At 47.0% G+C, this 11418-nt stretch overlaps 1 protein-coding gene across 1 annotated transcript in view; it reads right to left on the reverse strand.

Moving 5' to 3' along the window:
* Positions 1 to 11418, reverse strand: part of FNDC1 (fibronectin type III domain containing 1) — a 106382-nt gene that overhangs the window by 64834 nt on the left and 30130 nt on the right. Inside the window, exons 7-11 of the mRNA XM_011376308.1 lie at positions 10054 to 10289; positions 6049 to 8616; positions 4258 to 4358; positions 2200 to 2311; positions 792 to 1244 (exon numbers count right to left, since the gene is read on the reverse strand). Of these exons, the coding sequence (XP_011374610.1) occupies positions 792 to 1244; positions 2200 to 2311; positions 4258 to 4358; positions 6049 to 8616; positions 10054 to 10289 (3470 nt within the window). The remainder of the gene's footprint in view (positions 1 to 791; positions 1245 to 2199; positions 2312 to 4257; positions 4359 to 6048; positions 8617 to 10053; positions 10290 to 11418) is intronic.

Genomic DNA, 11418 nt, shown 5'->3' on the forward strand with positions numbered 1-11418 from the left:
TCTTCCAAAGCAGCTCCAACAGGGACTCCGCGGCAAAGATGATGATGCCCAGCTGCACCACGACCTGACCAGAAGTGTCCTAGCTCCGTTCTTGAAGGGGACCTGCCGTTCTCATCAGGAAGACACAGCAGGGGCAGAGGACGGCTCTGACTGAGTGTCCCAAAGCAGGGCAATGGCACAGTCCTGCCCCCTGGAAAGCTCCTGCTGCCACCAGAGATCGGCCACGCAAGGATTAGCATTTTCCAAAGGTGAGAGCTCACCTAATGGGCGTTCGGCTGTCAAAAGTGCTTGGGAAACACAACTTTTCTTAGAAATTCACCAGGAGACTGATCCAACATTAAGAGATTCATTTAACCTTGTCTGAATCACATGCCTAATCACAGAACCTTTAACAAATAAATATATATGTGTAACAGGGACTAATCCAGGGGGATGCGCTTTGGGAAACACTAGTCCAAACTAGTCAGTCCCATGTTTCAGCTAAACTTTTGACTTGGGTTGTGACAAAGGTTGCCCTATGAAACACAGGATGCCAAGTTCAATTTGAATTTTAGATAAGTAGTAAATAATTTTTCCCCTTAGCACGTCCTGTGCAGTATTTCTCTCTGCTCAATCGGACCGCCCTAGTTGCGACAGCGTGCTATCGAACGCGTCTTGCGGGATTAGGGACGCCACCCGCTGCCCTTCCGCCGTGCGCCCCGCTTCCCCGCCTCGCGACCGCGACCGTCGGACCCGCCTCTGAAACGCAGCGCGCCGGGGCCGTGGGCCACCGTGGGAACTAAGGCGATTACCTTCCTCGGGGTGGCACTCCGGAAGCCCGCTTGAGCCCATTATCAGGTTGCCGGCTTCGTCATGCCGCTCCAGGGTTCCGGGGGGACAGGTGGGGATGGCGGTGGTGGGCTCGGGGGTGGTGGTGGTCTGCGTAGTGGTTCGGACGGTGGTCGTTGGGCACAGGGTAGTGGTCGTTGGGCGCGGGGTGGTGGTCGTTGGGCGCAGGGTGGTGGTCGCGCGGCGGGTGGTGGTCAGGGGCCGCGCGGTCGTCAGGCTGCGCCGAGGGGTGGTGGCGGGTCTCTGGGTTGTGGTGGGGGCACGGGTGGTGGTTTTGATGACCTCCAAGCCCACCAGGGGCTTCCCTCCGAGGCTCAAAATGGGCTTATCCTGGGCACTGGCCAGCGGTTTGCCGTGCCGCCCTTGCCCGAAGAGAGGGAGTCCATCCGGGCTCACGACGGGGGTCCCTCCCAGATCTAAGCGCAAATCAACAAAAGCTGGTCAGCAAGGTGACACGACCCAAAGGAAGTGCAAAGCAAGTAGGAAAAAGTGTCTTCTCAAAGCTAATGGAGTCTTGTATTTTAATCAGCAAAAGGCAAAGAAATAGGTAAAAGCATATCAGCAGAGGTAACAATATCTGCAGCTATCCAGAAATTTCTGGGCTTACTGTATTGTCCATCACTCATATAAATTAATAAATATTTCATCGATACGCCCCATTACCCTAAAAAAAAAACCTCATAGTCTCTAGTAAGGACAGTAATTCTTCTTTCTCATTCCTACATCTAAGGAGAAAAAGTGTTACTCTGGACCAAGGGTGGCAAACTTTTTCTGGAAAAAGCCAGAGAGTAAATATTTTAAACTTTATCGACTAGAAAGTCTCTTCCGCAAATCACTCAACTCTTCTGCTGTAGGGCCAAAAAAAAAAAAAAAAAAAAAAAACACAGACAGTACACAAACGAGTGTTTCTGTGTTCCAATTAACCGTGTTTACGGACACCGAAATGCAAATTTCATGTAATTTTCACATGTCACAAAATTTTATTCTTCTTTGTATTTTTTTTTGGGGGGGGGGACAGGGGAGATCCTTTAAAAATGTAAAAACTATTCTGAGCTCACAGTCCGTATGAAAACAGGCAGCAGACAGGGTTTGGCCCGCAGTCACAGTTTGCTGACTCCTACTTCAGATTGCGCAATGTCAAGGACAAAGTCAAGCGCCACCTTTTCTAGAGGGTAAAGTCTGTAGGAAGAGGTTAACTACAGTGGTGTCAGAGAAAAGCTAAGTTCTGCCTCTTATGAGGCACTTTTTTCCCCACATGGTTAAAAATAACTGGACCAAGGGTACCCATTACAAATCAGGGGAGGAGAAAGAAAAGTCATTATTTGACAGCTAAGCCAGCACACTTTTTCGTTAAAAGCCATGCTCACTTACCCACAATGGTTTGACCATCTCCTCCTAGTTTGACCCGAAGAGGATTTCCATGCGAATCTTGCAGATACCTTCCTTCTGCATTCAGTACCAATCCACGGCCAAGATCCACGACCTAAATCCATGACATAGATTAAAGACTAAACTGGACATTTCAAAATGCTCACTTTAACCCAACTACGTGAATCCATGCATGAAGCTTCCACAGAAGGAAACTATAAAGTACTTAGGAAACATTATTTTTGTCAGTAAATATTCTTAAGGTTTAATAAAAATAAAATGCCAGTCTTATTTTATATTATATAATTGCCTACCCATATAATATGTAAATTGTTTTAAGTTCTTCAAAAATACAAAAAATATTCAAAATACTTTTATCATTGTGTATAATGCTGAAAAGTAAGAAACTACCTAAGTGCCCATCAATAGAGAAAAGAGATTAAATCCCTTATGGCCCATCCATGCAGTGGAATATTATGCAGCCAGTGAAAAGAATTTGGAAATTCTACATACATTGACATATCCTGATACGAACTCAGATGACAGGGCTGATTATTTTGCAAAAATAAAAATATATTCATTGATGTCTCCGAACTTAAAACTTCAGAGAAAAAAAAAAATCTACAGATATATCCCAAACTGTTAACAGGGGTTATCTCCGAAAAGTGGTTTAGGATGCTCATTGTCTTTTTCATATATTTCTGAATCGTTTTAACCTCTTGCGATGAACATGTATTGCTAGTATATTAAGAACACGTAATGTTCTTATTTTGCTTTTAATGTTAAAAGTCAAAATTGCTGTAACAAAAACAACTAAATTTGTAATTAAGTTGCCCAATGTAACATGCATACGAAAGGTTTAGATTCTAAGGAATTATATAAAGGTATCATTATCTCTACTAAGGAACAAACTCATGCTCTAGATTGGTGCTTCTCAAAGTATGATCCCAGGCCAGCAGCCTCAGCATTACCTGGTCAGATATGTGGATTACTCGGCCCCACCCCAGACCATAGTTGAAGAGCCCCCCAGTGATCCCGATGCTTGCTAATGTTAGAGAGCCATGGCTTTGCATGGGCAGGCCACTGGAGGGACCCCTGCAAGCAGCCACTTTGTTGGGTGCTGTCTCAGTAAGTAAAATAAAGCTTATTTATATAAACCCTACTTCTGAAATCTACCCATACAGTTCAATGCAAAATTGCTTACATGGCATGTAGTTTTAATACGCATTCTTCCCATTATAAATTTCTGTTCCTTCGAGAAATTATAAAGTATATTTTTAGATCGCCTGTGACTGAGCAGTGAACAAAGTCCATCATATGTTCTCTTAAACCTTATTGCTATAAATGGGAAGTTTTGGCTGGGAATTCCACTATGAATAATTTTTTGATTCTTTGAGCCTTGTACAATGCTCTGCCCATTACCCTCAAGCCACCCAAACTCCTTAAACATTTATCTTAAATCCAGGAAGCTAGCGTCATTTAGCTTAAACATACGAAAAGCACTAATACGTATTTTTTATTTAAGACGAACAACAATCATTGGAAGATTCAAACAGTGATTTGATAAAAATTGTCTATTCGATTCAGGATCTTGTTTGTTCACTTATTCTTATCTTGCTTCTTTTTACAAAGGGTTCGAGATCATTTACAGAAAATATGCGTACCATTTAAACGGTAAACAAAAAATAAAAATAAAATAAAGCTCTCAGGACTAGGAAGACAGACGTTCATTCGAGACGCCATGCATCAGGTTCTACGTCCCTGTTACTGCTGTGTGTGGACCATACCTTTGTTTGAGTTTCCTAGCCAGTCAAGGCAAACAATAAATGAAGGCCTCTGCCTTATCTTATTAGCTATGAGAAAGAAAAAAACAAGTTACTCAGGAGAATCAAAGATTGTTCTGATTGCTGGAAGAATTCTGTATAGTGTAACATCGACATCTGAGTGATTAAAACTAGAATAGAAGAAAACAAGACCAACTCATTATCGCTACAGCGTCCACTGTTTGTCTCTTCCCCACAGCACGAAAATGACTGGGATGTGGAAAGAAGTTTACCCTACCCACTTTGTTCCTTGAGGGCCATTGATAATTCTTTGTGCACTCGGTTTTCCATTGCTGCCGGGAAGTACCTTCCCTTCTGCACTTGGTCTGCCATTATAACCTACACAGCACAGAAAAGAGAACCTGGTAAGTCCGACATTTCTGGAAAGTTGGCTGCCTGCCAATCTGTAAATAGTAACACATCATTTCAAACAGAAACACTAACCAGAATTTTAAACCAATAGCTCATATGTATTAGATAATGATAGTCTAAACTGTGACTTCTATGTGACAAATATGGATGTCAATCAAGAGTACGGTGAAGTCATAGTTTTCTGACAATACTGGGGTGAAGAGAGTGTTCAGCAGAAGTAAATCTTCCAGATAAAGCTTAAGACCTTAGTAGCTGTACTTGTACTTTAGTCAGTTAGAAGCTGGAGGGGGGGAGGGTTGGAAAGATGGAGAAAATGCTCTAAAATGTTCTAGCTGCTCTTTTCGCAGCAGGTTATACTACACACAATTCTTCCTAGAGGACCCAGGTCCCCACAGTCAGTCGCCAAGGATAAATGCACAGTACTGACTCAGCTTGCTAAGCGCTGTGGGGCTGCTCGAGAAGTGTCTGCTCAGGGAGGAAGTACCAGGTCCACTTAACTGCCCTGGCCATTGCTGTTTCTGCCTCGTCCTTTCTCCTGCCCTTCTGCTTCATCTCGTGCCACTTCTCAGCTACAGTTGGTACGGGCACAACCTCCCCGCCACCCCCACCGTGGGATAAAGTGCTTGGGCTTTCTGACAACTATTTGCATGTCAGAGACTTATTTCTCTTGCTCAGTTAATGAAAATTAAATATTTACTGAGTTTCTGCTACGTATAAGAGCATGTGAGTTTTAGATCTATTATTAGGGTCTTAGGTTTGCTTAAAATAGTCCATTTTAATGAAAAACTGACCTCAGTGTTGGGCATGCATTCTACGTCTTTACACTGGACTGAACTAACAATACACTGCACAGATTAACAAACACTCATTCAGGAATGTTCTATTAAGCCCTGATTCTGTGCAAGGAGAGTGCATGGCACCCCTTAACTGAATGCAGACTTAGGGGGAACACTTTAGGTCCTCCCGTGGGGTCCCCGTAGACTCCCGTTCGTAACTGTCTGTGTTCTCCGTGTAAATCACATATCTGCCTGTTACAGCTGTGTGACAACCATGTCTAACATGCATTTTCCGGAGGTTTTAAACAATCTCTGGAGTGTAATGTCTAAGCAATTCATACTCAAGACCCTGGAATTTGCCCAGGGAATATTCAGTCGAGTTTTACATGCAGAGGCAACATGGACCAGATCAAGCTTACACAGGTAGTATCTAATTTCCTACTGCGATTTTTAAAAATGTACCCTGGCACGCGAACAATAAAAAATAACCTAAATTACAGGAACCTGAGGTTTGCGTCATGGCTGTGACACGTTCTCACAGATGAAGAGCCGCCTGTTAAGGAATTTGGAGAGGCATTATGGGATAGTGGAGTGACAGAGGGCGGAGGAACCCGGTGTTAGGGACTGGACTCGCAGCTCTGCCACTGCCCCGGTGTCTGACCCGGGCAAGTCGCTCAGATCTCTCAGCTCCAGCTTCCTCATCTGAAAACAATGCAAACCCTAGAGATGGTTAAGAGGATGGACGAAGGCACAGCACGTCTGTAAAGCCCTTAACACAGAGCTTGGGCATAGCGGATGATCGATAAGATCGGAGCCTTTCGGGGATTGCTATGAACACTACCGAAAAACATAAAGAAAAGGTGAAGTTCAAAACTAACTACCTTGTCTGAAAGAGGGTCTCACAGGCTGGCGTGAGAAGGGGTTCCGGAACCTGGAGATCATCATGCGCTGGCGCAGAGAGAGCATGGGGGTGGTGGAGACATGCACGCGAGGGGCCTGCGTGGCGGCCTGAGGCCAGGCAGGGGTGCCCCCGGGGGGTCTGGGGGTGGCAGAGCTGCGAGGGGGCTGCCTGGGCGGGAGGTGTGAGGCTCTCGCGGAGCTGCCCGGAGGTGGGGGACGCCGCACGGGAGCGGGAGTGCTGTTCTCCGCCTGGGGGGCGCCGGCTCTGGGGGGTACAGGCACTGTGGCGGGCTCTGTCTCCTCCGCATGTTTGCTGCCCCCCGGAACGGAGATGGGCCACTTTGAAACAGAGGGAGACAGCGGGTCCTCGTCCTTCCCTCCTTTAAGAAAGCCGGCATCTTCCTCCTCCTCCTCGGCTGACACCGACTGCTGAGATTTAGCCGTCAGGGGCTCCCTCTTGGATGGCGTGGCCTGGGACACCCCATCCTTCCTCCCCACCACCTGAGGCCCTGCTCTGCCCGGGACCCTGGTGCGGGTGTGGGCATAGGGCCTAGCGGGCCTCAGGGAGGAGCCTGGGGGCCTGCGGAGGCGACTGTCCCCCGCGCTTCCTGCCGGAGCCTCCACCTGGCGGTGCTTGGGGAGGGAAGGGGTGGCGTCTTTGGTCTGGGCTGAGTGTGAGGGGGCCCGGACACCTCGGGCCTCCGTTTCTGTGCTGTCATCGTGGGTTCCACCGTATCTGCTCTTGGAATACTCGTTCTGATTCTGGGGAGATGTGGGCGGCACCCCTCTGGAGCTCGCCGGGTTGGGGGACTGACTGCCTCTGGATGCGTCAGGGTCGGAGAAGGAGGCGCTTTCCTGCGACGCGGGGTGGGGACGCCCAGCCTGGGGGTGGCCGGACTTCCTTTTGGGCGCGCCGGACCCAGGGTGATGCTGTGACCGCGCCATGGGTGGCCGAGCAGAGGACACATGCCTTTTGGGAGAATCCCCCTCCACCGCCGCGTCGGTGCTCTGTTGTACGTCCTGCGCCTTAGAGGGCAGAGCCTTGTCCCGGGGGTGTGTACCTGCCCAGGTCTCGGTGGATTTGGGGTTCTCCGCCAGGAACTCTTTCCGCGGAAGACCCGTTCCTTTCTGGGGGCCTCGCTTCAGGTGGTCCACGCCGCGGGAGGCAGACTGCGCGGAGGAGGGAGAAGGCGCATGGTGGTTCCCCACGGTGGGAGGAAGCGGCTCTTCGTCTTCTGCCTCGATTTCCTCCCCATGGATACCCGCGCCACGCCTAAGGTCAGACGCTGGCTGAGAATTCCCCCTCGAGGGAACTCGGGGGGACGCGGTGGACGGCGCGGAGCTGGAGAGCTGTAACCTGGGTCCTCGGCCACTGCCAAGTCTGTTCGGGTACCTGCCGTGGGCGGCAAAGGGCTTGTTTCTGAAATGTCCAGAGACCGGGGGACCGGCGGGCAGCCGGGCGCGAAGCGTGGGGGCAGTGGCCTTGGCCCGCCTTTCTTCATCCTCTGCATCATCGTCACCATCGCCATCAGAGGTATCCGCTCTCTCAGAGGCCTGTGTCCTTGGGGAGAGTCGTGAAGAGACGGAGGAAGACTTGGTAGGGTGCGATGGCGCATTGGCCTTGGCGGCTGGGACATGGTGGCCCTCCTTCCAGCCCCTGGAGAGCGGAGCCCGGGGGTGTGGTTCGGTGGGCAGCAGCCGTAGTGTCTCCCCATGGGGTGGAGAAAGCCTGAGGGGTGGGGCTGAAGCACTTGAATTTTCCTCTCCAACCTCTGAATGGGGTGCCCTCCGAGCCGGCAAGGCTGCTTTTGAGCCCTGGTGCACGGAGCTTCTGTCGCGCGGGGCACCGGAGGCTGCCTGGCGCCTGGGCCACATGGCCGGCCGAGCGTGGGCTGCGCTCTTGGGACGCAGATGCTCGGGGGTCGCGTCTTTGGCGTGGAGGGAGCCTGCAGCCGGCTCTTCCGCCTCTTGGTCCAGCGAGTCATTGTCAGCAGAGCTGGAAGGCAGGTTGGCAGGGCGGTGAGGGCTGCCCTCAGTGGGTGTCTGGGGAGCAGAAGAGACGGAGGCCCAGGAGGGTGCCCCCAAACGAGGCTGGGAAGGCAGCCAGGAGCCAGACTTATCTACACCTTCCTTTCGGGGCAGCGCTGATGTTCGCACTCTCACCGGAGTCCTTCCGGAAGCAAGGACGGGGTGGACAGATCTGCTTGGTGGCCTCTGTTGTCGCTTCTGGTCCCGGGTCTCTGAGGGCATTGTGGGTGGGTCCCCTTGGGAATCCAGCTCCTCCTGATCCGTGAGCTCTGTGGACTGAAGTTCCAATCCTTCGGTCTTAGGGTGAAGCTGGGGTTTCCTGGGCACCCCACCGTGCCCCGGGATTTTGTTCTTCAAGTCAAGAAGGTTCTTGACATTTCTGCCTCTGGGAGAAACAGGCAAATGAGCATGTTTTGAGGAAGCTGGAGCTTTTGGAGATGATGAGGAAGGCTCGGGGTTTTCAGATCTGTCCTTATCCTCCATGTCTGTTTCCTGCTGAACATCGGATTCCCTGGTACTGGCTGGAACAGAATTTAAAGAATTTGCTGTCAAAGAAGAAATTCAACAGTTGTGCAACACCAAGAGAATATTTAAGGGGGCGGTAAGGAGGCTTTTAAAACTGGTAATTATAATTGATAACTTCTCATTGTTTAGAACATTGGGCCCTTACTTTCTCAGTTATAGCAATCTCATAAAGTTCTATTTTGCTTTAAGTAATAGACATAGTTCTAGAAAACGTGTACATTGACTTTCTATAAATGGACTTAGGTTATGTCACAGTTTATTATTTAAAGGAATTCCCAAACGAGTACTTTGAAGTAATCCATTGATGTTGCAAAAGCAAAATTTCACATAGGATTTCCTTAATAAAACAGATTGTCAGTATGTTAGGAATGCATTCTAGCTGTTTTTAACGATGCATGCAAGAAATACATAGGAGCCTGGTACAAAACATTGAATGACCTAAACTTGTAAAGATATAGAAATGTGTTGTGTGTAACTAGCAACAAATTTGTAATTTTCAAGGCCTTAGAAAGAGTTTCTTATTCCTCCTAACATGTCCTTACTTGCTTCCCGTCCCCCACCCCATTGAAAATCTCTTTAATAATGGCTACATTTCTAATTCTTAAACGAAGCCAAAAATAAAGACTCCTGAGGTAGGCAAAACATTGTATTGAGTGCACCTTACAGTTCACCCTGTCTTGTGAGCAGGATTGAATTAGGGGAGGACTGCTGTCAGGACGGGGGAACCTATACAGCAATGGGCACCCCAGAAGGAGCGAACTTCATCTACCCGTTTCTTCCGGGACCGAACTGTCCGATTCTGCAGCATACTCTGGATCAGCACAGTATGTAACGAAGGGGAGAGCTACTAATATCTGGGGTAAATGTGGGGAAGCAGAAAGGAAATCAGAGTCCAAAAAACTCCCCACCCCATTTTGGATTTTATTTACCTGCTTGGGTTAGATACTGATCAGATAAACGAGGTCCCTGAAATGCTGAGTGAAGCTGCAACTCCATAATGATGGAACACAAATGAAACATTTTAAATGCTATTTAGAAACTGAAGAGAGCTAACAACTAAAAATGTCACAGCGTACTTGTAAAAATGTTTTCTTCCCTGCCACCGTAAACCCCAAACTATGCAGGGACGTAACATTAATCACATTATTCACACATTCATGTTATTGGATTATTGTAATCGATGTTATTGGCGACCAATACCATTATATTACTATACAATATTATAGTAATCGATGTTATTAGCGACCAATACCGTGTTAGTCTTTGGGGAGGCTGATTTCTTAAGGGACTATGGTAATATTGTAGAAATCGGTATGCAAACTTAGACCCCCAAAATCACCACGGTAGCAGTTCTAAACCCAAGATCCATGGTTCATAGTAACACACCACTATTAGCAAAAAAAGAAAAGAAGACGCAAACACACAATGCTTACTTGCTGGCATAGCGACGATGAAGGCTTTGGAGTGAGGCCCCATTCCTCTCCGGTTTGAGGCCCGGATTTTGAAAAGATAGCGTTCGCCAGGCTGCAGACCATCCACTAGGGCAGAAGTTGTCTCTCCAGGATAGGTGAGGGACTTGGCTCCAAATGGCTTGAGAGCCGGGGCGTATGAAAGAATGTATTCTGAAATGATTTGGCAGACGGTTGGAAGGAGGAAACTGAAAACAGTCCTGTGTCCAGCAGACAGACTGTATGGGCAGGATGAATTAGAACGTGCATTACTAAGATGAATACTCTAGCAATGCACGCCAAGTCAGCAGCCGGAGCATAAAGACACAGGAGAAGGTGGATGGGCATCCACTCGGGGCCACCATACAGGGCCACAGAGTTAACTAGCTGGCAATCATCCATTCTCAGCAAATACAACATGGAACCCAAGAGGTCAGTCTCCATACAATTGACCAAAGATATTTACACTGGGTTTGGTGTTTTTCTTTAGCATATTATGTACTAATGTACTCTGACAGAATTAACGTATCTCAAATAGAAAAAACCATGGAAAAATAAATGACAGCTACTAGGAACTGATTCTGAATAGCTGACATCTTCAAGAGTTCTAGTTTGCTAATCTGTGCTATTTTGAGTTGCACATGAAGCCAATTAAATTCCATATTTGGAATACTTTTGTATAAAAATTCTTAATAATTGCGGATAAGGCTATTTCACAGTATTTAAAACTGTGAAGAAAAGCTGCAAAATAATAGATTTATGCAGTATCTAATGTCTCCATCTTCAATTGGCTATATCTAGACACATATAATGCCCTTGATCGAAAATCATGGCAAATTCAGTCCAAAGATCTAATATATCTCTGCTTATACGTAACTACTGTAACATAAGGAAGCTATGCTTTAAAGCCCAATTTTCACCCTCAGCAAAAAACTGTCATGCCTATTTTCCTCCCAATGAACTCAAGATTTATAAAACGTATCGAATTAATATGACTAGGAGCTAACCAAGAAAAAGAATTTGAATTACAGAAACCAAGCAGTTTTCATACTTCCTAGGGAAAGCATGGAAGGTCTTTCCTTTTACCTAAGATCTAATCTTTAAAAAATACATTATTTTTAAAACTTTCAACCAAAAATGCTTTTGAAGCATTTGTCAGGGGGGGAAAAAAAAACATTCTTTTCCCCTTGAAAATGAACAAACTAGTCATTTGTGGTGGTCAAAGTCAGAAGTAAAAGAATGCACTGTCTATAAAATTTTGTAATTCAGATTTTTTATGGATTCAATTCATCTGGAAAGAATTTAACCGTGTCAAAGTATATTCTTCTATTGTGTTTTCTATTTCTCATA

The sequence above is a fragment of the Pteropus vampyrus genome, unplaced genomic scaffold, assembly GCF_000151845.1.
Source record: "Pteropus vampyrus isolate Shadow unplaced genomic scaffold, Pvam_2.0 Scaffold292, whole genome shotgun sequence".
NCBI classification, from domain to species: domain Eukaryota; kingdom Metazoa; phylum Chordata; class Mammalia; order Chiroptera; family Pteropodidae; genus Pteropus; species Pteropus vampyrus.